Consider the following 27,245-nt stretch of genomic DNA (forward strand, 5'->3'; position numbering starts at 1 on the left):
TGCAAGGAGGAAGGCCGCTTGTCCCAACAGCGGAGAATGTCCAGCTGCAGAGGACGGAGATGGAACTGGGCAAAGGGAACAGCCTCCATTGACGCCACCATCTGACCCAGCACCTGCATCAGGTGCCTGATGGAATAACGGCGGGGCCTCAGCAGAGAGCGCACCGCCAGTTGGAGGGACTGCTGTTTGATCAAGGGCAACTTCACAAGTGCCGGCAGAGTCTCGAACTGCATCCCTAGGTACGTGAGCCTCTGGGTCGGAGTCAGAGTGGATTTGGGCAGATTGACCAGCCACCCGAATTGGGCTAGAGTGAGCGAGACACTCCGCTGACAGTCTGCACTGGATGAAGCCCTGACTAGAAGGTCGTCCAGGTAAGGAATCACTGCCAACCCCTGGAGGTGCAGAACCACGATCACTGCTGCCATGACCTTGGTGAATACCCGAGGGGCCGTGGCTAACCCGAAGGGGAGAGCCACGAATTGGAAATGTTCCTCTCCGATTGCAAAACGTAGCCAACGCTGGTGAGAAACTGCAATTGGCACATGCAGATAGGCATCTCTGATGTTGATGGATGCCAGGAAATCCCCTTGGGTCATTGAGGCAATGACTGACCGCAGAGATTCCATGCGAAAATGCCGCACCTGAACATGCTTGTTGAGAAGCTTGAGATCCAGGATGGGCCGGAAAGAACCGTCCTTTTTGGGGACTAGGAAGAGATTTGAGTAGAAACCTCTGAACCGTTCCCGGGCGGGAACCGGTACAATTACTCCGTTGGCCTGCAAGGATGCCACGGCCTGAGAGAAGGCGGCGGCCTTGGAACAGGGGGGAGTTGACAGAAAAAATCTGTTTGGCGGGCTGGAAGAGAATTCTATCCTGTAGCCGTGGGAGATGATATCCCGCAGCCACTGATCGGAGACGTGTTGAAACCACGCATCGCCAAAGTGGGAGAGCCTGCCACCGACTAAGGACGTTGCTGGCGCGGACAGATAGTCAAGAGGAGGCTGCCTTAGTGGCAGCAGCTCCTGCGGTCTTCTGTGGACGCGCCTTTGTGCGCCAGTTGGATTTTTGGTCCTTGGCTGAGTTAGTGGACGAGGCCAAGGGCTCAGAGGACGACCAGTTGGAGGAACGAAAGGAACGAAACCTCGACTGGTTCCTACCCTGGACAGGTTTCCTGGTTTTGGTTTGTGACATGGAAGTACTCTTCCCGCCAGTAGCTTCCTTAATAATTTCATCCAGTTGTTCACCGAATAGCCTGGACCCAGCAAAAGGGAGCCCAGGAAAGTACTTCTTTGAAGAAGCATCTGCCTTCCACTCTCGAAGCCACAAGATCCTGCGGATAGCGAGGGAATTAGCCGAAGCCACCGCAGTGCGGTGAGAAGCCTCCAGCATGGCAGACATGGCATAGGATGAAAAAGCGGAAGCTTGGGAAGTTAAGGCAACCATTTCGGGCATAGATTCCCTGGCGAGGGAATGCATCTCCTCTAGAGAAGCAGAGATGGCTTTGAGAGCCCACACTGCTGCAAAAGATGGGGAAACGAGGCCCCTGCCGCCTCATATACAGATTTGGCCAGAAGGTCAACCTGGCGGTCAGTGGAATCCTTAAGAGAGGTGCCATCAGCCACTGATACAACGGTCCGGGCTGAGAGTCTAGACACCGGGGGGTCTACCTTTGGTGAATGAGCCCACTCCTTGACCACCTCAGGTGGAAAGGGAAAACGGTCATCAGAACCATGCTTTGGGAAGTGTTTGTCAGGACAGGCCCTAGGCTTGGTCACAGCGGCCTGAAAACTGGAGTGGTTAAAGAACACACTCCTTGTCCTCTTAGGCAAGGTAAACTGGTGCTTTTCTGCCAGAGAGGGTTGCTCCTCTGATACTGGCGGATTGAGGTCCAGTACAGAATTAATGGACGCAATCAAATCACTAACATCTGAGTCACTTTCGGACAGATCAATGGGGCACATGGAGGTAGCCTCCGAGCCCCCTGTAAAGGCATCCTCCTCGTCCCGCGAGTCAGCTTCTGAAACAGAGCCGCGGGACGAGGAAGGGGAGGGAGCCCTACGTCTCCTCTTAGGAGGACGGGGTCTGGGACCAGATGAAGAATCCTCTGAGCTCCGCTGAGAGAGCCCTAGCAGCAGAGGCACCCTGTGAAGGGGGCTGATGCATGTTCAGCAAAGTCCGGGACAGCTGTCCCATGGAGTCGTCAAAAGACTGGGAGATTGACCTAGATAAGGATTCTACCCAAGCCGGGGGTTCAGCCACAGGAGCCGGAGCAGCCTGAGAGACCACTGGGGGTGCGATTCCAGGCTGAGGCATCGTCAGGTTAGAGCAGGCATCACAATGTGGATATGTGCTCGGTTCAGGCAGCACGAGCTTACATGCAGTGCATACTGAATATAGCTTTGGAGCCTTGCTCCTCGTGTGAGACATGCTGCTGAAGTGGGGGCTCTGCCAGAGTGACCCCCAGAGAGTATATACAGAGGCCCACAACCAGAGGTTGTGGCTTACCAGACCGCTGGAGCGGTGTTGTGTGCCCTCCAGATCCCGAAGCCCGGACCCCCCAAGCACCTCAGCAGGGATGCTGCAGCCAGTGCTGATCGCAGAAAAAACGCTGATAAAATGGCGCCGGAGCGAGGAGAGGGGGCGGGACCAACCCTGAGAGCGGGATCTGGAGGGTCAAAGAGACTTACAGGGGAGGAGACATGTACCCAGTGAGGAATGTCCCTCCCCTGTGCAGAACGGCCGCTGGGCGGAGCCGCACTGTCCCTCTGCATGAATGACATGCGAGGGCAGTGAAACCAAAAGTAGGCCTCCGGCGAAGCCGGGGTCTAAATTTGAGCGGTGCGGCCGGCGCGCAGGCACCATCGGCGCGGTTCTCAGGCGACAGCCAGAGAACCGGCCGGAAATGTCAGAAAACTCACTCAGCACACTCTCCCACCATAATAAAGTACAGGGACCCCCAGAATATAAACGTCTCAGGTACTTAGCTTGCTGAGACGCAGGGTTCCAAGTCCCTGGGGATGAGTGCTCCGTCCAGCAGGATCCTGAAGGGCTGCGGATGGAGACCGGTCTCCTGCAAAGCATGGAGAACCGTGCTGGCTCCCACTTCAAGCCAGAGCCCGAGGGATGGTGAAGGAGCGCGGCATGTAAGGCTCCAGCCTTGGAATCAACCTTAACAGCACCGCCGACACAGTGGGGTGAGAAGGGACATGCCGGGGGTCCAGACTTGGACCCGCTTTTCTTCAAACTCTTTCCAAAAATGAAAAATCAGATGAGAATGCATGTGTGGATGTATGCCTCCTGAACACAAAGCAATGAACTGGCTAGATCTGGTTCTCCAGGGGGTGTATAGGCTCAGAGGGAGGAGCTACACTTTTGAGTGTAGTGCTTTGTGTGTCCTCCGGAGGCAGAAGCTATACACCCAATGTCTGGGTCTCCCATAGGAACGATAAAGAAATGACAGCTTGATGATTGGTGGAGGTAAAGGGGACTTTTCCCATCAGGATGGGAAACATTTATCCCCATTAGTATAGAAAGGCCGTGCGGCTGCTGGGTCACGGCTCTATTCACTCCATATGGGGCTGGTATGTGCTTGGCTTTTCCGGCAACCCCATGGAGAATGAATTTAGCAGTGGTCAGATGTCCGACAAGAATAAAAGTTCCCTATTCTGCAGATCAATGATTGTCCTAAATTTGGGACACCCAACGAGCAGTGGATGGATGATAACTCACTTTCACTAGACAACCCATTTAACCCTTCCCATGCCTACAGTAAGTATTTGCTTGCTCTTATAATGTCACAACCCCCTTAATTCAATGGGCTTTCTTACTGGGGAAATGTCTAACAGCCATGTGTCGTAGTGATGAGAACAGGTCGCACATGACGGTGGGGCAGCTCATGCTGGATTTCACTATACATGAGAACACCTTGTCCACATAATGTCTCAGATTGTCCTGTAAAACAGAAAAAAAAATATACAGTTATTACACAGAACAAAGGCTGCCTAACAGAGGGGTGTCCCATCAGGCCTCCCCCATCCACATACACAGATGTCATAAAAGGAGAGGCTGCTGCTTGAAATCCTCTTAAATAGCCAAGATACTAATTTTAAGCTTTACTTCCCAGACAGCCCACATTATTATTACTTCCACTGAAGGAGAAAGCAGTGTAACTAGAGAATAAGTGGAGATCCACAAATAAAAGGTGTCTGACACTAAAACAGCACTGGAAATGGTGAAAATAAAAGCTGGAAGCGAATCCTGATCTGTCAATGGAAAACCAGACTACAGATCGCCCTCTGCTGTCTGACAACAAGTTTGCATCTGCTTATCTTCAGCTTCATGGGAGAAACAATTAATGAGGTTAAAAGAAGCGCTCCCAGGTAGATATATTTTACTACATCCCTGAATATGAGCATATAGTGTAGTGTCCGTGTGTAATATACTCACCTAATGGCGCTTTCTAAGTGACGTCACCACAATTCAGACAATCCGGATCACTCTATTCGTGAGCCAGAAGCCTCTTTTACAAGGTAAGTCTATGGAGCCTTATTCTGAGGCTGCATAGACTTACATTTTAAAAGCCATTTTCAGGTCACACAAAGCGCAGCACGACCCGCAGCTTCTGCAGAGCGCAGCACGACCCGCAGAGTCTGCAGAGCGCAGCACAACCCGCAGAGTCTGCAGAGCGCAGCACAGCCAGGAGAGTCTGCAGAGCAGTGATGTCACTGAGAAGAGGAGCAGCGGACAGTTATGATGACCGGAGTCCTGCAAATTGATTCTCCTTACTCTAAGGGGTACTTTGCACGTTGTGACATCGCTACTGCGATATCGTCGGGGTCAAATCGAAAGTGACGCACATCTGGTGCCGGTAACGACGGCGCAACGTGTAAAGCCTAGATGCGCCGATAAACGATCGCAAAAGCGTCAGAAAAACGGTGATCTGTGTAGTGTTAGACATTTTCATAATGTCGCACCAATAGGAGATACGATGTTGTTCCTCGTTCCTGCAGCAGCACACATCGCTGTGTGTGAAGCTGCAGGAGCGAGGAACATCTCCTTACCTGCCTCCACCGGCTATGCGGAAGGAAGGAGGTGGGCGGGATGTTTACGTCCCGCTCAGCTCCGCCCCTCCACTTCTATTGGCCGCCTGCCGTGTGACGTCGCTGAGACGCCGCATGACCGGCCCCCATAGGAAGGAGGCGGGTCGCCATCCAGAGCGACGTTGCAGGCCAGGCAAGTGCGTGTGAAGCTGCTGTAGCGATAATGTTTGCTACGGCAGCTATCACAAGATATCGAATATGCGACGGGGGCGGGGACTATCGCGCTCGGCATCGCTAGCATCGGCTAGCGATGTCTCAGCGTGCAAAGTACCCCTAAGTAGAGTACCTATGGGGGACGGAAGGATAAGACTATATGTAACCTAAACACGCACCTTGTGATTGTCCACATTGTCACCTTCCCTTAGTCGGTTGGGGTCGATCTCACAGGGCTTGGGAGATTCACATATCTACAACAGAGTAAAGGGTGTGACTACGTATCAACGCAGAAAACTATTTTTCTAACCTAAAAATAAATATGGTCCACGTAATGCCACGGAAAAACATCTTACACATTACTATTGGCCTATTTGGCACATGGAGCGTTTTCTTAAGGTTCTACAGGCATTCTTTTGCATGGCTGTTTTGTTGCCCCATCACAGTGGTCAGCGCACAGCTTTCCCAGCTCCTCCATACATATGGGCTGGCTGTTTGAGGCGGCTGTGCATGTGTTGTGTATGGGGAGAGGGGGGGAGAGGGTGACACCTCTGGTGGCAACTTATCCTTCGAGAGCCTACAACACTAGTTCAACATACTGTAATCCCCTTCCTCCAAAATAATCTGATAGGGATCACCAGGAGAGCTCCATACACATTAGATGGTCAGTGGGTCCATTATGACTTTCAGCGTTGTTCCTCACCCCGATTGTATGCCCTGAATCACCACAAGTCTGTGACCACCAAGAAATGTCATATTAGATGCTCTGAAACAATGAGGAACAATAGCTCCCATCCCAACCAAAATTTGAGATTAAAGGGTTATTTCCATCATTAACCCCTCCATGATTCTCTTTTTTTTTTTTTAAATTAGTTTTTTCTCTTTTCTTTTGGTCATGCACACAATGAAGCTGTGTGTATACGTCTCGGCTTCAGAGAGGTCTAGTGCGTATGACCGGAAGTGCAGGGTATTCTGTGCACTGACCCTAAGCCCGGCGTCTGAGGCGGTGACAACGGACACAGGCACGAACGTCACCGCTGAGGGCGCCGGGCAATGGGCATTGAATAGCATGTTAGCATGCCCTTGTGACTAGTTGCTGGCCTCATTAGCATATAACAAAGGATCTTTAGAAATACTTTTTCTACAGATCCCTCTATCTATGCTAGTGTATACAGGGACGGTTATGCAGGGATTAGCGATATACACCCAGAACTGCTCGTGTTTCTGGGTTCATATTGGACCTGACAGGTTCCCTTTAAATTTTATTGATAGAATTTTGGCCTGTATCCAAAGTTTTAATTACTTTTTATCGGGGGGTGGGGTGAGCGGGGTAAATGCTGCAATGAAAACTGGAAATTCAGGCATTTGTTTTTTTTTTTTAGTTGCCCAATGTATGGTTTAAATAATTTTAGACTTTGATAAATTGGACTTTTACCAAATTTTTTTCTTTATTCTTGAACTAACAGAAGGGGGGATTAATAAAATAAATTAAAACAAAGTGATTAAAATGAAATATACACATACATACATACATACACACACATATACATATACATATATATATATATATATATATATATATATACACACACACACATATACATACATATATACATACATATATATACATACACATACACAGTACAAACCAAAAGTTTGGGCACACCTTCTCATCTCTAGAACAACTGTTAAGAGGAGACTTTGTGCAGCAGGCCTTCATGGTAAAATAGCTGCTAGGAAACCACTGCTAAGGACAGGCAACAAGCAGAAGAGACTTGTTTGGGCTAAAGAACACAAGGAATGGACATTAGACCAGTGGAAATCTGTGCTTTGCTCTGATGAGTCCAAATTTGAGATCTTTGGATCCAACCACCGTGTCTTGTAGAAAAGGTGGACAGATTGACTCTACATGGCTGGTTCCCACCGTGAAGCATGGAGGAGGAGGTGTGATGGTGTGCGGGGGCTTTGCTGGTGACACTGTTTGGGATTTATTCAAAATTGAAGGCATACTGAACCAGCATGGCTACCACAGCATCTTGCAGCGGCGTGCTATTCCATCCGGTTTGCGTTTAGTTGGACCATCATTTATTTTTCAACAGGACAATGACCTCAAACACACCTCCAGGCTGTGTAAGGGCTATTTGACTAAGAAGGAGAGTAATGGGGTGCTACGCCAGATGACCTGGTCTCCACAGTCACCAGACCTGAACCCAATCGAGATGGTTTGGGGTGAGCTGGACCGCAGAGTGAAGGCAAAAGGCCCAACAAGTGCTAAGCATCTCTTCTGAGAACTCCTTCAAGACTGTTGATAAACCATTTCCGGTGACTACCTCTTGAAGCTGATCAAGAGAATGCCAAGAGTGTGCAAAGCAGTAATGAAAGCAAAAGGTGGCTACTTTGAAGAACTTAGAATATAAGACATACTTAAAAAAGTGTGAAACAACTGAAAATATTTCATTCCACATGTGTTAATTCATAGTTTTGATGCCTTCAATGTGAATCTACAACTTTCAGGGTCATGAAAATAAAGAAAACTCTTTGAATAAGAAGGCGTGTCCAAACTTTTGGTCTGTACTGTAGATATATATGTATATATTTACTGAAGCATATCAAAAATAATATATTAATTAGTATTATTATTATGGTTTGGCTACATAGAAGGAGCAACATGGCAGCGATGAGGGCCTTCAGCAGACCCCCAGCTGCAATGAAAACCTTTTGATTCCCTGCGATTGTGTTGTGCAGGAAGGAAAGGGGCAATATTGCCATGCAATTGGGCCTCTTAAATTCGGATGTCAGAGACTGAGATTGACAGTCAGCTCCAGCACCTGCCAGGTTTGGAGCAGGCTCAGCTCCTGAGCCTGTGATATGCACCTGCACCAATAGGTGTATAAAGGAAAGGTGTTAAAGGTGATAAAATGTGGGAATAGTGTTTTAAACATTTCTCTGGTTGAGGACCATTTTAAATAAAAATATGCAAGGGTAAAGCAATATTTCAATAATAATAATGGCTCTGTGTTACCTCATCTATAACATTCTTCAGTGTTACTTTCAGATAATGGTCTCCAACAATCTTCATGGTCTCGTCCATACAACGAGTAGCCAATGAGTTCCCCCGGAAGATGGTATTGGCTTCTCTGTAAAGCGAAGCATAAAACGAATGACTACCATGGAAGGAGATACTACAGAGTAATCGCTCTGTCTACAGGGGCACGCACTGGGTGTCGTTCAGGTCGAGTTGTGCAATAGTCGTCACAAATTGAACTAATTTCTGATGGTGAAGAAGGAGCCGGACGAGAGGGAGGATAGCGTCGTTCTTGTCTCTACAGATTTCTCCCAGGATGAAGGCAGCAGAGGCAGTGATGGGCTGAAAGAAAGGCAAAGAAAAGACGTCAGAAGAATTCGCTCACCTATAATAGTAGATTATAACCTCCTCAACATTAAAACTGCAACATCAAGAAGGAAAAGTCGTGGAGTTATGGAAATAACAGGATTCAAATGAAGAAAATGTGGAAACGTTATCACTAATTATTCAGTATTAAGTATGAGAAACTCCCACACACATCGCAGCATACGATCAATGAGGTTATCTGAGGAATGTTCTGCTACGCACAATGTACTTGGGCAAATCATCAAGATCCGCTGCTGTCAGCTTCCTTTGCCATTGCTGAGGAATGATGTTCTATACGTGTCCATTCAGACCCATCTAGTCTTCATTAGAGGTACAGCAAGAGCTCGGCTTTTACAATAATTTTGTTGTGGGACCAGTAATATGATGATTTCTCCAAAGTGTCCCAGGAGCCATTTTTCAGCACAATAACGCAACTCTGATTGTTTCAGGTGCTTCTGTGAGCAGCCTATGTGGCCTAAACGTGCGACCATGGCCTGCAGACGTGTCCTACATCTGGGACGTTATTGGTTGTCAATAGCCCAAAAAGCTGCCAGCATCGGATCTTGATCATTTGCACAAATGCATCCAGCCCAAATGCGATACTGAGTAAATCGAGAAATTTAGGTATCCACCGTTTCATCATTTGCATGTCAATAACATGTAATTTTAAGAATTCCCCAACTTTTCCTTCTTGGTTTTGCAATTTCAAGGCATGTATAATATTAAACCAGACAAAAAAAAATATTCATTGTAAATTGTATTATTAATTGTAATAATTATTAATATTTTAAGAAACAAATCAACAATGAAATATATTTTCTCTCTGGTAGTTCCTCCTGTCAGAGAATCCAATGACATCGGACATCAATTAATGATGTCATTATTGACAATGGCTATCAGTGCTTCATCCAACACGTCTATAAATGCCGTAGAGTAGGATTACATTTGAGCCAATTGTACATTTACTCTACAAAGTAAAATACATCGCCCCTCACTGGTCCGAAAATAAAGAAGGGGGTCTTATGTTATTTTTTTGCTCCAAAAGAACAAATCAGCAGACACGTGCAGGGATCACCGCCAGCTCACCGGCTATACGACCAGGAACGTACCGGTACATCCTTGGTTGTAAAGGGCTTAATGTCCTACATAGTCTGGTGTCGTGAGCAAAGACTGACCATTTACTCTCAATCCCACCCACAAGGTCATTAATAAAGAGATTAAAAATAATCAGTTCTAGCACAGATCCCTGCGGCACCACACTGCTGACTATAGCCCAATTAGAGAACGTACAGTGAAGCAAACAATTATTTGATCCCTTGCTGATTTAAGTTTACCCACTGACAAAGCCATGAACACTCTTTAATTTTAATTGTAGGTTAATTTTAACAGTGAGAGATAGAATATCAAAAATAAATCACATTGTATAAATTATATAAATTTATTTGCATTTTGCAGGGAGAAAAAGGGAATTTTGTTTACTTACCGTAAATTCCTTTTCTTCTAGCTCCTATTGGGAGACCCAGACAATTGGGTGTATAGCTTCTGCCTCCGGAGGCCACACAAAGTATTACACTTTAAAAAGTGTAACCCCTCCCCTCTGCCTATACACCCTCCCGTGGACCACGGGCTCCTCAGTTTTGGTGCAAAAGCAGGAAGGAGAAAACTTATAAATTGGTCTAGGGTAAATTCAATCCGAAGGATGTTCGGAGAAAATAAGACCATGAACCAAAAGAACAATTCAACATGAACAACATGTGTACACAAAAGAACAACCAGCCCGAAGGGAACAGGGGCGGGTGCTGGGTCTCCCAATAGGAGCTAGAAGAAAAGGAATTTACGGTAAGTAAACAAAATTCCCTTTTTCTTTGTCGCTCCATTGGGAGACCCAGACAATTGGGACGTCCAAGAGCAGTCCCTGGGTGGGTAAAAGAATACCTCGATAAAAAGAGCCGAAAACGGCCCCCTCTTACAGGTGGGCAACCGCCGCCTGAAGGACTCGCCTACCTAGACTGGCGTCTGCCGAAGCATAGGTATGCACTTGATAGTGTTTCGTGAAAGTGTGCAGACTAGACCACGTAGCTGCCTGACACACCTGCTGAGCCGTAGCCCGGTGCCGCGATGCCCAGGACGCACCCACGGCTCTCGTAGAATGGGCTTTCAGCCCTGAAGGGAGCGGAAGCCCGGAAGAACGGTAGGCCTCGAGAATCGGCTCCTTGATCCACCGAGCCAAGGTTGACTTGGAGGCCTGAAAGCCCTTACGCTGGCCAGCGACAAGAACAAAGAGCGCATCTGAACGGCGCAGGGGCGCCGTGCGAGACACGTAGAACCGGAGTGCTCTCACTAGATCCAAAGAGTGCAAATCCTTTTCACACTGGTGAATTGGATTAGGGCAAAAGGAAGGCAAGGAGATATCCTGATTGAGATGAAAAGGGGATACCACCTTAGGGTTTAGGGAGAAATTCCGGGACAGGACACAGAACCACCTTATCCTGGTGAAAAACCAGGAAGGGGGCTTTGCATGACAGCGCTGCGAGCTCAGACACTCTCCGAAGTGATGTGACTGCCACTAGGAAGGCCACCTTCTGCGAGAGACGTGAGAGAGAGACATCCCTCAGCGGCTCGAAAAGTGGTTTTTGAAGAGCCGACAGAACCCTGTTAAGATCCCAGGGTTCCAACGGACGTTTGTAAGGTGGGACCATGTGGCAAACCCCCTGCAGGAACGTGCGGACCTGCGGAAGCCTGGCTAGACGCTTTTGAAAAAACACGGAGAGCGCCGATACTTGGCCCTTGAGAGAGCCGAGGGACAAACCCTTGTCCATTCCAGATTGAAGGAATGAAAGAAAAGTGGGTAAGGCAAACGGCCATGGAGGAAAACCGTTATCAGCGCACCATGATAGGAAGATTTGCCAAGACCTGTAATAGATCTTGGCGGACGTTGGCTTCCTGGCTTGTCTCATGGTGGCAATGACATCCTGAGATAACCCTGAAGACGCTAGGAGCCAGAACTCAATGGCCACACAGTCAGGTTGAGGGCCACAGAATTCAGATGGAAAAACGGGCCTTGTGACAGCAAGTCTGGGCGGTCTGGAAGTGCCCACGGTTGACCCACCGTGAGATGCCACAGATCCGGATACCACGACCGCCTCGGCCAGTCTGGAGCGACGAGAATGACGCGACGGCAGTCGGACCTGATCTTGCGTAGTACTCTGGGCAGCATCGCCAGAGGGGGAAACACATAAGGCAGTCGAAACTGCGACCAATCCTGGACTAACGCGTCCGCCGCCAGAGCTCTGTGATCCTGAGACCGTGCCATGAAGGCCGGGACCTTGTTGTTGTGCCGTGACGCCATGAGATCGACGTCCGGCGTTCCTCAGCGGCGACAGATCTCTCGAAACACGTCTGGGTGCAGAGACCATTCCCCCGCGTCCATGTCCTGACGACTGAGAAAATCTGCTTCCCAGTTTTCTACGCCCGGGATGTGAACTGCGGAGATGGTGGAGCCTGTGGCTTCCACCCACTGCAGAATCCGTCGGACTTCCTGGAAGGCTTGACGACTGCGAGTGCCGCCTTGGTGGTTAATGTAGGCGACGGCAGTGGCGTTGTCCGACTGGATACGGATCTGCCTGCCCTCCAGCCACCGATGGAAAGCCAATAGGGCTAGATATACTGCCCTTATCTCCAAGATATTGATCTGAAGGGACGATTCTATCGGAGTCCAGGTTCCTTGAGCCCTGTGGTGGAGAAAAACCGCTCCCCAACCTGACAGGCTCGCGTCCGTGTTGACCACAGCCCAGGTTGGGGGTAGGAAGGATTTTCCCCGCGACAGAGATGTGGGTAGGAGCCACCACTGAAGTGATGTTTTGGTTGCAAGTGAAAGTAAGGCTTTGTTGACACGCCACCCGAGAAGGGGCCCTGACTAGGAGATCGTCCAAGTAGGGGATCACCGAGTGGCCCTGAGAGTGCAGGACCGCCACGACGGATGCCATGACTTTGGTGAAAACCCGTGGGGCTGTCGCCAGGCCGAAAGGCAATGCCACGAACTGAAGGTGTTCGTCCCCGATGGCGAAACGCAGGAAACGTTGATGTTCGGGTGCGATCGGTACATGGAGATAAGCATCCTTGATATCGATCGATGCTAGGAAGTCTCCTTGTGACATCGAGGCGATGACCGAGCGGAGAGATTACATCCGAAACCGTCTGGTTCTCACATGTCTGTTGAGTAGCTTGAGGTCCAGAACGGGACGGAATGACCCGTCCTTTTTTGAAACCACGAACAAGTTGGAGTAAAATCCGCGACCACGTTCCTGAAGGGGAACGGGGATCACAACTCCTTCTATCTTTAGAGCGTCCACTGCCTGAAAAAGTGCGTCGGCCTGAGCGGGGGGCGGAGAGGTTCTGAAGAAACGAACCGCAGGACGAGAGCTGAACTCTATCCTGTAACCGTGAGACAGAATGTCTCTCACCCATCGGTCTTGAACATGTGGCCACCAGGCGTCGCCAAAGCGGGAGAGCCTGCCACCGACCGAGGATGCGGCTAGGGGAGGCCGAGAGTCATGAGGAGGCCGTCTTGGAGGCAGTGCCTCCTGCGGCCTTTTGGGGGCGTGACTTGGACCGCCACGCATAGGAGTTCCTCTGGCCTTTCTCCGGCCTGTTGGACGAAGAGGATTGGGGCTTGGCGGAGGGACGAAAGGACCGAAACCTCGATTGGATTTTTCTCTGCTGAGGTCTCTTAGGTTTAGACTGGGGTAAGGAGGAGTCCTTTCCCTTGGATTCCTTAATAATCTCATCCAATCGTTCGCCAAACAAACGGTCGCCAGAAAAAGGCAAACCAGTTAAGAACCTCTTGGAAGCCGAGTCTGCTTTCCATTCGCGCAGCCACATGGCCCTGCGGACTGCCACGGAGTTAGCAGATGCTACAGCCGTACGGCTAGTGGAGTCCAGGACGTCGTTCATGGCGTAGGACGAAAAGGCTGATGCCTGAGAGGTCAAAGACGAAACATGCGGAGCAGAATTCCGTGTGACAGCATTAATCTCAGTCAGACGAGCCGAGATTGCTTGGAGAGCCCACACGGCTGCAAAGGCTGGGGCGAAAGACGCGCCCGTGGCCTCATAGATGGACTTCACCAAGAGCTCTATCTGTCTGTCAGTGGCATCCTTCAGGGATGAGCCATCTGCAACAGACACAACGGACCTAGCAGCCAATCTTGAGACTGGAGGATCCACCTTGGGAGAGTGTGCCCAACCCTTAACGACTTCAGATGGAAAGGAGTAACGCGTGTCAGTGTGACGTTTAGCAAAGCGCTTGTCCGGGACCGCTCTGGGCTTCTGGACAGCATCCCTGAAGTTAGAGTGATCAAAAAACGTATTGCGCATACGTTTGGGGAACCGAAACTGGTGTTTCTCCTGCTGAGACGCCGACTCCTCTACAGGAGGAGGCGGAGGTGAGAGATCCAACACCTGGTTGATGGACGAGATAAGATCATTTACTAAGGCGTCCCCCTCAGGTGTATCAAGGTTAAGGGCGAAGTCAGGGTCAGAGCCCTGAGCTCCCACGTCCGCCTCGTCTTCCTGAGTCCTCAAGCTGGGATCCCGAGCAGCGTGAGGAAGTCGGGGAAGAGTCCCAGCGAGACCGCTTAGCCGGTCTGGGACTGCGGTTCGGGCAGGAGTCCTCCGCCTGAGACCTAGGGGCCAACCTGGGAGCGAGCTGCGGCGCGGACCGAGAGGGGCCTGGAGGAGACAAGCTAACAGGGGCCAGGGCCTGTGGAAGGTCCGGTCTGGACTGCAATGCCTCAAGGAGTTTAGAAGACCATTTGTCCATAGACAGTGCAATGGATTGGGAAAGTGACAGAGAGTTTCTCAGCAAAAGAGGCCAACACCGGTGACTCTGTCCCTGCAGCCTGCTCAGGGGGAGCAGGGGGGTCTACATGAGCCGCGGGGCCCACCAGTGCCCGAGGCTCCGGCTGAGCAAGCGAGGCAGGAGTCGAGCATTGCTCACAGTGAGGGTAGGTGGAACCCGCAGGTAACATAGCCCCATAAGAGGTACAGGCCGCGAAAAAAACCTGTGCCTTAGTAGCTTTGCTCCTTGTGGACGATATGCTGTTGTCTCCTAGGAGAGTGACCACTGAGGGTATATGGGAAAAGGGTATACAGCCTGACCGAACAGATATATATTTCTATTATATATGTATCTATTCCGGCACCCTAGGGGGACCAGCATCGGGTGACCGGTGTGGCTTACCGACCGCTAACGAGCGGAGTGTGTCCTCCAGATTCCCCGTCGTGGATCCCCCGGAGCTGCAGAGCTGCTTCACTGAGAAGCATCCACCGGCAGAATGCCAGAAAATGGCCGCCGGAGCTCTCAGGGGAGGAGTGGGGCCGAGGGCGGCGCCAGCAACGAGCGGGAATCTGGGGTCCCCACAGTGGTCAGTGAGGGGGGAGGAAGACATGCAGGATGCTCCAGCCCTCACATCCGACGTCATGTCGGTAATCCCGCCCTTACCCCTGACAGGCAGGCCCGGGGGCGGGATTTTCGCGACTAGGCCGCGGTGAAGCCGGGGACTAAATTTGAGGCCGCGCCCGACAAGCAGGCACGGTCGGCGCGGAAGTCCACCGGCCTCCTCAATTTCACAACTACCGCGGCTTCCGGGAAGAAGGTGCGCTCCCTGCACAGTCCCCTATGGGGACACTGAGTACCTTTAAGTTGCAGGGCCCGGTCCCTGAGGTTGAAGAGGCTCCGGTCCGGCGGGTTCCACCAGGGGCTACGGATGGAGCATGGTCCCAGCAAATGGATGACCGCTCTGGATCCCACTTCTCCCAGAGCCGCATAAGGGATGGTGAAGGAAACGGCATGTGGCTCCAGCCTCCGTACCCGCAATGGGTACCTCAACCTTAACAACACCGCCGACATAGTGGGGTGAGAAGGGAACATGCCGGGGGCCCCGTGGGGGCCCTCTTTTCTTCCAACCGACATAACTAAGTATGAGAATGCATGAGTGGATGTGTGCCTCCTTCCACACAAAGCATAAAACTGAGGAGCCCGTGGTCCACGGGAGGGTGTATAGGCAGAGGGGAGGGGTTACACTTTTTAAAGTGTAATACTTTGTGTGGCCTCCGGAGGCAGAAGCTATACACCCAATTGTCTGGGTCTCCCAATGGAGCGACAAAGAAATAAGTATTTGATCCCTCTGGCAAACATGACTTAATACTTGGTGGCAAAACCCTTGTTGGCAAGCACAGCAGTCAGACTTTTTTTTGTAGTTGATGATGAGGTTTGCGCACGTCAGGAGGAATTTTGTTCCACTCCTCTTTGCAGATCATCTCTAAGTCATTACGATTTTGAGGCTGCTGCTTGGCAACTCGGAACTTCAGCTCCCTCCATAAGTTTTCTATGGGAATAAGGTCTGGAGACTGGCTAGGCTACTCCATGACCTTAATGTGCTTCTTTTTGAGCCACTCCTTTGTTGCCTTGGCTGCACGTCTTGGGTCATTGTCTTGCTGGAAGAAGCAGCCAAGGAAAGGAGGTTGTCACTCAGGATTTTAATGGTACATGGCTCCATCCATTGTCTCACTGAAGCGGTGAAATAGTCCTTTGCCCTTAGCAGAGAAACACCCCCAAAATATAATGCTTCCACCTCCATGCTTGACAGTGGGTATGGTGTTCTCTGGGTCATAGGCAGCATTTCTCTTCCTCTAAAAAAAGCCAAGTTGAGTTAAGGCCAAAAAGCTCAATTTTTGTCTCATCTGACCACAGCACCTTCTCACAATCACTCTCAGAATTATCCAGGTGTTCATTGGCAAACTTCAGACAAGTCGGCTGCACATGGGCCTTCTTGAGCAGTGGGACTTTGCAGGTACTGCAGGATTTTAAGCCATTACGGCGTAATGTGTTACCAATGGTTTTCTTGGTGACAGTGGTCCCAGCTGTCCTGAGGTCATTAATAAGTTCCCCCTGTGTAGTTTTAGGCTGATCTTTCACATTACTCATGATCTTGGATACCCCATTAGGAGAGATTTTGCATGGAGCCCCAGATCGATTGACGGTCATTTTGTATTTCTTCCATTTTCTTACTATTGCACCAACACTTGTCTCCTTCTCACCCAGTGTCTTAGGGTATGTGCGCACGTTGCTTTTTACCTGCTTTTTACCTGCTTTTTTGCTGCTTTTTCTTCTGCGCTGTTTAATGCCAAAATGGATGTGTTCTTCTATTCAAGCAAAGTCTATGGGAATTTGGGTTTCTTGTTCACACTATGTTGTTCAAAATGCTGCCTTTTTGTGGCAGAACTTTGGTCAAAAACTCAGCTTTGCAGTGCAAAACCCAAATGGCAAAAACAATTGACATGTTGCTTCTTTGAAAAGCAGAGTTTTTGACCAAAGTTCTGCCACAAAAAGGCAGCATTTTGAACAACATAGTGTGAACAAGAAACCCAAATTCCCATAGACTTTGCTTGAATAGAAGAACACATCCATTTTGGCATTAAACAGCGCTGAAGAAAAAGCAGCAAAAAAGCAGGTAAAAAGCAGGTAAAAAGCAACGTGCGCACATACCCTTACTTATGGTTTGTAGCACATTCCAGCCTTGTGCAGGTCTATGATCTTGTCCCTGACATCCTTAGAAAGCTCTTTGGTCTTGCCTATGTTATAAAGGTTAGAGTCTGACTGATTAATTGAGTCTGTGGACAGGAGCCTTTTATACAGGTGTCTTTAGAGCAGGTAACGAGTTATTAGAAGCATCTAAGTATCTGTAGGAGCCAGAACTCTTAATGGTTAGTAGGGGATCAAATACTTATTTCTCTCTGCAAAATACAAATTTATATAAAATTAATACAAAGTGATTTTCTGGATTTTATTTTTAATATTCTATTTCTCACTGTTACAATTAACCTACCCTTAAAATTATAGACTGTTCCTGTCTTTGTCAGTGGGCCAACTTACAAAATCAGCAAGGGATCAAATACTTATTTCCCCCACTGTACCATTTATGACATGACTACTCTTTGTTTTCTATCTTTTAGCCACTTCCTTACTCATTTGCTTATAGTTTCCCCTAGTCCTTGCTTCTGGAGCTTCCTTACAAGACTGTTACATGAAACGTCAGTATCCATAAGACGACAATATATCTACCTGAACTTCAGGCGATTTCATCAGCAGGGATTTGAGTGGGATGTAGTATTCTGAGGGCAGCACATAGTCTTCTGTATAACAGATGCTGAGCCTCAGCGACCCCAGATCATCATACTTTGAGGATTTGCTTCCATTATCTTTTGGCTGGAGCAGATACCTGAAGAAGGAAAGTAAAAGAAGCGCAGAGGTCGGGAGACGAGTGATGTAAAATCTGCTAGACTAAATATCCAATACAGTGACTACCGGGCGAGACTCTTGTGATCTCACAAGCCCTGAAATCAGGCGTCACCTCACCCCCACTCTATGTATTTTATTAGAAATTGTTGATGAGGATCTGAGGGCTATTCCCTTCACTATGACTCTCTAAATTATTAAGGAAGAAACTCTTCCCCACAAGAAGTGACGCTAACAACAAAAGATGGTTCTGGTGAGAACTGTGCGATGGGCAGCAACCTCTTTTGTAGGGTTACAATAACCTATTGTGCCACTCATAAAGACTATAAAAAAAAACACTTTTTATTGCTGGCCTTCTCTATTCATGCCGGCCATTCACAATTTTTTGGAAAAGAGCATTTAGTTGACTGTATTTACACAACCAAATTACTGCCTACTACAAGCGCTGGTATAACAAGTCGAGGAGCATTCAAACAAAAGTCTTTTTACATGGAAGTATGCAAACTCTATAAGGATGAACAATAGTTTAAGTGAATTTGCCACCAAGTTTTTGCCACTTAATCTGACAGCAGCATAATGTAGGGACAGAGATCCTGATACCAGCGATGTGTCACTTACTGGGCTTCATAAGGTCCAGTCACACTAAGCAACTTACCAGCGATCCCAACAACGATAGGGATCGCTGGTAAGTTGCTAGGAGGTTGCTGGTGAGATGTCACACTGCGACGCTCCAGCGATCCCACCAGCAACCTGACCTGGCAGGGATCGCTGGAGCGTGGCTACACGAGTTGCTGGTGAGCTCACCAGCAACCAGTGACCAGCCCCCAGCGCCGCGTGGAAGATGCTGCGCTTGGTAACTAAGGTAAATATCGGGTAACCAACCCGATATTTACCTTGGTTATCAGTGCACGGAGCTACACGTGCAGAGAACAGGGAGCAGCGCACACTGAGCTGAGCGCTGGCTCCCTGCTCTCCTAGTTACAGCACACATCGGGTTAATTACCCGATGTGTGCTGCAGCTACATGTGCACAGAGAAGGGAGCAGCGCACAATGCTTAGCGCTGGCTCCCTGCTCTCCTAGCTACAGCACACATCGGGTTAATTAACCCGATGTGTCCTGCAGCTACATGTGCACAGAGCAGGAGCCGGCACTGACAGTGAGAGCGGCGGAGGCTGGTAACAAAGGTAAATATCGGGTAACCAAGGACAGGGCTTCTTGGTTACCCGATGTTTACTGTGGTTACCAGCCTCCGCAGAAGCCGGCTCCTGCTGCCTGCACATTTAGTTGTTGCTGTCTCGCTGTCACACACAGCGATCTGTGCTTCACAGCGGGACAGCAACAACTAAAAAATGGCCCAGGACATTCAGCAACAACCAACGACCTCACAGCAGGGGCCAGGTTGTTGCTAGATGTCACACACAGCAACATCGCTAGCAACGTCACAAAAGTTGTTCGTTAGCAGCGATGTTGCTAGCGATGTTGCTTAGTGTGACGGGGCCTTTAGAGTTGTTTTGATAATCTCCTTCTGATAAGACAATGATTTTATCACTAGAGGACTAGTAAACTTGCTGCCAGGTAGTCCTCCATATCAGGACTCCTGTATAACCTCGCCCACACCACTGATTGGCAGCTTTCTGCCTATAGGTACCGTCACACATAACGAGATCGCTAGCAAGATCGCAGCCGAGTCACGGTTGCAGTAGCGATCCCGTTAGCGATCTCGTTATGTGTGACACCTACCAGCGATCAAGCCCCTGCTGTGAGATCTCTAGTCGTTGCAGAATGGTCCAGGCCATTTTCTTCAAAGGTGATGTCCTGCTGGGCAGGACACATCGCTGTGTTTGACACTGTGTGACAGGGTCACAGTGACTGCTGAGATCGTTATACAGGTCGCTACTGCGACCGGTATTGTTCCTGCATCGCTGGTAAGATCTGACTGTGTGACATCTCACCAGAGACTTCCCAGCGACTTACCAGCGATCCCTATCAGATCGCATCGTTTTCGGGATCGCTGGTAAGTCGTTGTGTGTGACTGGGCCTTAAGTATAGTGTATGCAGAGGGTGGCCAATCAGTGGTGGGTGTGAGTTATACAGAACTCAGCATTCAGAGAACTGTAGATCTGCAGCAGATTTTTATCAAAATTGAGGCAAGCAGCTCAGTAAGTTACATCACTGGAATCAGGGACTCCGTAGCATAATGTAGGAGCAATCAGATGGGGTAGAAAGAAAACCTAGTGACAGATTCCATTTAATAGGATCATAAGAACCTCAAACAGTATGCATATTGTCGGCAGTTAACAGGGGAGGATACGCTAGAAATGATTATTTATCAGAGATGAAGCCGTAAACTCTGCACTTGAGGAAGGGACTGTAGTCTGATTACATCATTAATCATGAATTATTAGATAAAGCTCAAGAGATTTTCTTCAAAAGTGGTGCAACATTTTAACCTATACAGAGACCTTTCTTAAAGGTAATCGGTCACCAGGTTTTTGACACCTAATATGAGAGCAGCATGATTAGAGAAAAGAGACCCTGATTCCAGCGACGTGTCACTTACTGGGCTGCTTAGTGTAGCTTGCAGAAAATCACTATTTAATTAGGAGATTACTATTACAGGACTACTTGGCCTGTTGCCAGGTAGTCCAGCAGCAGCATGAGCTCGTTATTATCCTGCTCTACATTCAAATAATGCTAGATCTGCAGCAGGGAAAACAGTGATTTATCAAAATGACAACAAACAGCTCAGTAAGTGACATCGCTGGAATCAGGGTCTCTGTCTCTACATCATGCTGCTTGCAGATGAGGTAGCAAAAACCTGGTGACAGAGTCCCTTTAAAGAGGATGTCCACTACCATAACATTGATGGATTATCCTCAGGATAGGTCATTAATGTCTGGTCGGCTAGGGTCCAACACTCAGCACCCTTGTGGTTTAGTCGAATGCGATGCCGGTGGCTGGAAATGCTCAGTTCCGGAGCTGCTCCGTTTTCTTATAGTGTATCAGCTGGATACTGCACATCCACCTCCCATTCAAATCAATGAGGTGAATGTGCAGTACCCGCCCATGGTTGCTATCAGAAGACGGGCAGCTCAGAAACTGAGCCTTTCCAGCTACCACAGCTGATCGGCGGGGGTGTCGGGTGTCAGACCCAGGCCAATCCACTAGGTGTGAACATGTGCAGATGAATTTTAGTATTTTAGAGTGCAGCTTTATGTATATTTGATCAGACATTGATGACCTATCCTAAAGAAAAGCCATCAATGTTAAAGTTATGGCCAATCTCTTTAAAGCGTAACTGTTGTTTTAATTTTTATTGCATCAATATTATTATTTATTATTATAGCGCCATTTATTCCATGGCGCTTTACAAGTGAAAGAGGGTATACGTACAACAATCATTAACAGTACATAACAGAATGGTATAGGAGGAGAGAGGACTCTGCCCGCGAGGGCTCACAGTCTACAGGGAATGGGTGATGGTACAATAGGTGAGGACAGAGCTGGTTGCGCAGTGGTGTACTGGACTGAGGGCTATTGTAGGTTGTAAAAACAACCTCCACTCAAAAATATTATGTATTGCAAAGTGTGCACAGTACCAACATTCCAAGCTGTACTATTGAAAAAATGAGATTTTTGGCAAAAAATTGCAATTTTTCGAGCCACCCCGCCAACGTCACGGCAAATCTCCTGGGGCAGTCCTAACACTAAAATATTTTTATTTAAAGTGTGCCATGTGGCCTCACATATGCAAAATATCCCAGTTGGTTCTCATCTTGCAGTGCACCTCATGTTTATTTTTCCATCTGTCCTGATTTTTGGCGGTTGGTGGCTGTTCACACTTGCCATCCAACCCCGTCCACTGGCTATTTATTCTAAGCAGCATGTGCTCGGGCCTGTCCCGCCCACAACCATGAATCAGTCATGGAGACGGTGACTGAAAAGCACAAGGTACGTGCTGTGCAGTCCTAATTTTGCATATGTGAGGCCACATGGCACACTTTAAATAAAAATATTTTAGTGTTAGGACTGCCCCAGGAGATTTGCCGTGACGTTGGCGGGGTGGCTCGAAAAATTGCAATTTTTTGCCAAAAATCTCATTTTTTCAATAGTACAGCTTGGAATGTTGGTACTGTGCACACTTTGCAATACATAATATTTTTGAGTGGAGGTTGTTTTTATGCTGTTTTTTATTGTAGGTTGTAGGCTTGTTGGAAGAGATGGGTCTTGAGGTTCCTCTTGAAGCTTTCGACGGTAGGGGAGAGTCTGATATGCTGAGGTAGAGCGTTCCAGAGTATGGGGGAGGCACGGGAGAAATCTTGTACGCGATTGTGGAAGAGGAGATAAGAGAGGAGAAGAGAAGGAGATCTTGTGAGGATCTGAGGTTGCGTGTGGGTAGGTACCGGGAGACTACGTCACAGATGTAAGGAGGATACAGGTTGTGGATGTCTTTGTATGTTATGGTTAATGTTTTGAACTGGAGTCATTGGGCGATGGGAAGCCAGTGAAGGGATTGGCAGAGTGGCGAGGCTGGGGAATAGCGAGGGGAGAGGTGGATTAAGCGGGCCGCAGAGTTTAGGATAGATTGGAGGGGTGCAAGAGTGTTGGAAGGGAGGCCAGAGAGCAGAAGGTTGCAGTAGTTGAGGCGGGAGATGATGAGGGCATGCGCTAATGTTTTTGCTGATTCTTGGTCACGGAAAGCACGGCTCCGGGAGATGTTTTTGAGTTGTAGTCTGCATGAGGTGAAGAGGGCTTCGATGTGTGGCTTGAAGGATTGAGCAGAGTCGAGGGTTACTCCAAGGCAACGAGCTTGTGAGACTGGGGAGAGTGAGCAGCCATCAAGTTTGATGGAAAGGCTTGTTGGAGGAGATGAGTGAGGAGGAGGAAAGACAATCAACTCTGTTTTGTCCATGTTAAGCTTTAGGAATCGCGCAGAGAAGAAGGATGAAATAGCAGACAGACATTGTGGAATTTTGGTTAGTAGAGAGGTAATGTCAGGTCCAGAGAGGTAGATCTGTGTGTCATCGGCATAGAGATGATACTGGAAGCCGTGGGACTCTATGAGCTGTCCCAGGCCGAAGGTATAGCTGGAGAACAGCAGGGGTCCAAGAACTGAGCCTTGGGGGACACCGACAGATAGGGGGCGAGATGAGGAAGTGGTGTGAGAATGGGAGACGCTGAAAGTTTGGTCGGTGAGGTATGAAGAGATCCAAGATAGGGCCAAGTCTGTGATGCCCAGAGATGAGAGAATCTGTAGTAGGAGGGAATGGTCTACTGTGTCGAAGGCAGAGGACAGGTCAAGGAGGAGGATAGAGTAGTGTCGCTTGGCTTTGGCAGTTAGTAGATCATTGGTGACTTTGGTTAGGTCAGTTTCAGTAGAGTGATGTGGACTGAAGCCAGATTGTAGTCGGTCAAAGAGGGAGCAGGAGGAGAGGTGTGAGGACAATTCAAGATGGACATGCTGTTCCAGTAGTTTTGAGGCATAGGGGAGAAGGGATATGGGGCGATAGTTTGACACAGAGGATGGGTCAAGGGAGGGCTTTTTCAGGATGGGTGTAATGGAGGCATGTTTAAAGCATGAAGGGAATACACCAGCTGTTAGTGATAGCTTGAAGAGATGGGTTAGGGCTGGGATGAGGGCTGCGGTGATGTTGGGGATGAGGTGCGATGGGAGCGGGTCCAGTGCACAGGTGGTTAGATGTGATCTTGAGAGTAGAGTGGAGAGATTGTTTTCTGTCATGGTGGAGAAGCTGGATTTGGAGGAAGAGGGCTGAGTAGCTATGATGAGGGGCTGTGGTGATTGTGGGCCAAAGCTTGCTCTGATGTTGTCAATCTTCTGCTTGAAGAGAGAGGCAAAGTCTTCAGCTGAGATGAGAGGAAATGGAGGTGGTGCCGGGGGACGGAGGAGAGAGTTGAAAGTGTTGAATAGCTGTTTAGGGTTGTGAGAGAGAGAGGATATGAGGGATGAGAAGTAGGCTTGTTTTGCAGCAGTGAGTGTGGACTTGAAGGTGGTGAGGGACTCTTTATATTCAATGAAGTGCTCAGTGGAATGAGACTTCTTCCATCTGCGCTCAGCAATTCTGGAAGCCCGTCTTAGTTCTTTAGTCTGGTCTGTGTGCCAGGGTTGCCTGTTGATTCTGCGGGTTTTGGTGTGTGTGAGAGGGGCAGCTGATTAGAGAGCTGCAGAGATTGTAGTGTTGTATAAAATTGCAGCAGCATCTGCATCGTGTAAAAAAAGCAATGTCTGTGAGAGGGAGAAGGGACTGAGAAAGTGCGTGTAAATCAAGGTGTTTGATATTTCTGCGAGGGTGTGAAAGTTTGTGGAGTGGGGGTTGCGTACTTGGAGAAGAGAGGGAAGAGAATGTGAGTAGGTTGTGGTCAGACAGGGGGAGAGGTGAGTTAGAGAGGTTAGATAGGGAACAGAGGCGAGTGAAGATGAGGTCCAGCATGTGGCCATCTTTGTGAGTATAGTGCAATAGTGCACATGAAAATAAGCAACTTTGTACTATATCTTATCAGACAAATCTGCTTCTTTCTCTGCCAAAAGTCTTCACCGAACACAGATTTTACCTCAGAATTGAGAATGTTGATAACGGCCGATCAATTCTGGTTTGTCCTAAGATATATTACACAGTTGCTTACTTTCATGTGTATTATTCATTTATGAGATAAAATTTGAAACGTCTGTTACACTTTAAAGGGAAGGTGTCACGTTTTTTTATTTTTGTATTAATAGTGATTATGAAAGCTAGTATTTTTAAATCTAGATTAAATTCACTGTTTATTTAGTTTTTATTTAATTCTAGTTTTACTGAAGCACTGGGGGCGGCCATCTTGGATTTGGTATTTGTAACGACAGTTACTCACCTCATTTATGGCAGCCCCCTGGGCATAGAAGACCGTTGTCGGGCTCCGACCCCTATACTTAACACAGAAACAGCGTTTGCTGTCATCTGGACGCATCCCCTGGGCTGTCCAGATCACAGCCGAGGGAGGAGATCAGTGCCATCTTTGTGGAGCACACAGTGTATGTGTGTGCTCCACTTTCCCCCTGTCACTCCCTGGGATGGATGGAGTGAGTACTGGTGCTGGACAGTGACTGCACCGTAATTGATCCTGGAGTGCTGCTCCCCACTCTGTTGCTCACCCCCCCCCCACTCTGCCGCTCACCCCCCCTCCGCTCACTCCCTCCCACTGCTCAACCTTCCTCTCCCCTGCCGCTCACCCCCCCTCTCCACCGCTGCTCACCCACCCGCTCACCCCCCCCTCTCCCGTGCCGCTCACCCCCCCCTCTGACCTGCTACTCACCCCCCTTCCCCGCGTGTGCTCACCTCAGGCCTCCGCTCCTCGCTGCTATGTACTGTGATTGCTGACAGGACAGGCTGTCGGAGGCGCAGGTCTGAGGTGAGTGCATGCGGCTGGGAGTGGTGATCTGCAGCCTGAGAGGCACTGCACTATCACCCCTCCTCGCCGCATGTCACCTCGGACCTACGATCCCGGCCGGCAAAACAGTATATGGGGGCGCGGGATACAGTGAGGCACTGGGAAACAGTCAGCGCGGAATACAGTGGAGCACTTTGCAGCTGTCATTGATGACACTTTAGACATTAGGATCACTTTGCAGTCATCATCAAAATAACTCCACACTGTGATCCTAAACTTCATTCTCTCTTATCCTTTTGGAAACACCCAGACTGGGAGGGGGGGGGGAGGTGACATCACACACAAGAGAGCAGATTCCACCCACTTTTACTGCAGTTGTAATGTGAGCTAGTTCTACAGTAGGATTTCAGCAGCTGCTCCCCTAGTGTTTAAGAGTGGAAAATATAAAACTTAATATTTCTTATATTTTTCTCAATTAAAAACAAATATTATTTAAACATGACATTAAAACATTAATACTTTATATTTTTTCAGTTATTGAAAAAAAAATTTTTTGACGACAACTTCCCTTTAAGGACATCTGTATGGTGAGATCTTGGCTGGAGATGGGCGGCGGAGTCCTGGACAGTTATGACCATTTTGTAGGCTGCAGATGGGATGCAATTGCTCATTCATCAGCTCAGTCCTGCCATTTTTTTTTATTTTTTCATTTGACAGCTATGATCGGCTGCTATGAGTACATTGGTTGCTTTCCCCTTTGTGCTACAGTTTATAATCCTCTGAATAGTGAAGCAGACATGACTCTTACATGAGAATGTCGCAATGATTTTTGCTCCATCCTCGGTGGCTGATGGGGTCTACATTCTGTGGATGGAGGATGTGGGGCCGCCACTGAAATCTTCATTTGTAATTTTTGCCCAGATCTCTTACCTGAAAAGTTTGTCGGAGGAGCGAGCCTTTGATCTGGTACCAAGCAATGGTTGCTCATGAATTGTGTGACGGGAGATGCTTACCACGCCTGATGGGACGAGTCGTTCCTCAGCACTCGCACTGGGATTCTTATCTCTCCTAGAAACACATCTTGTGCCAGATTACCATTGTTCCACAGGTCAACTCTGGAAGAGTAATGGTGACACTACAGTAAAAGACAAAACCACAAGGCACTACAGATGCTATAGGGCTCAATACATTTTTAGAAATTTATGGAGTCCATATAGCGCTCATACTGTATAAAGTATTACCTGCTCTAAAGGGAATCAGTCACCAGGTTTTTGATACCACATATGAGAGCATCATAATGCAGGGATAGAAACCCTGATTCCAGTGATGTGTCACTTACTGAGCTGCTTGCTTTAGTTTTGCTAAAATCACTGTTTTATCTGATCCAGATCTGCCAGTTCTCTCCATGTTTTGCTTTGTATAAACTCGTCCACACCACCGATTGACAACTTTCTGCCTATGCACAGTGTACAAAAAATGCTGCCAATCAGTGGTGGGGGTGGGGTTATACAGAGGTCATGAATATGGTGGACTGCATGGCAGCAGGTTTACTAGGCCTCTAGTGATAATTTTTTGCTGATAAAATATTATCAGAGCTACATAATTGGAATCAGGATATCTGCCCCTACATAATGGGCTCTCAGATTAGGTGGCAAAAACCTGGTAATAGATTCCCTTTAATTCTCTCCTCCATGTAGTGGCAGGGGTTTATTGGTTTGCATGCACACGTCCATCTGGATGAATATAATATATACAAATGCTATAAGCATATTTCATGTCAAAGTGCATTAAGGATAATGAGTAATTAATTTTAGCATAAATCGGAGCCTGACTCCGTTATGGTAGCTGTGTATGTCTCACTCTGAAATGCCATGGGCCCTTTAGAGAACACATACACCCTGATACATTATGACCGGTGTTGCT

The 27,245-nt window shown here is 48.4% G+C and overlaps 1 protein-coding gene across 1 annotated transcript in view; it reads right to left on the reverse strand.

Moving 5' to 3' along the window:
* RASA2 (RAS p21 protein activator 2) overlaps positions 1 to 27,245 on the reverse strand; it is a 181,015-nt gene that overhangs the window by 68,122 nt on the left and 85,648 nt on the right. The window contains exons 9-14 of the mRNA XM_075340970.1: positions 26,336 to 26,437; positions 17,765 to 17,921; positions 8,471 to 8,619; positions 8,275 to 8,389; positions 5,432 to 5,506; positions 3,828 to 3,951 (exon numbers count right to left, since the gene is read on the reverse strand). Coding sequence (XP_075197085.1) covers positions 3,828 to 3,951; positions 5,432 to 5,506; positions 8,275 to 8,389; positions 8,471 to 8,619; positions 17,765 to 17,921; positions 26,336 to 26,437 — 722 coding nt within the window. The remainder of the gene's footprint in view (positions 1 to 3,827; positions 3,952 to 5,431; positions 5,507 to 8,274; positions 8,390 to 8,470; positions 8,620 to 17,764; positions 17,922 to 26,335; positions 26,438 to 27,245) is intronic.

This window comes from Anomaloglossus baeobatrachus, chromosome 3 (assembly GCF_048569485.1).
Source record: "Anomaloglossus baeobatrachus isolate aAnoBae1 chromosome 3, aAnoBae1.hap1, whole genome shotgun sequence".
NCBI lineage: Eukaryota > Metazoa > Chordata > Amphibia > Anura > Aromobatidae > Anomaloglossus > Anomaloglossus baeobatrachus.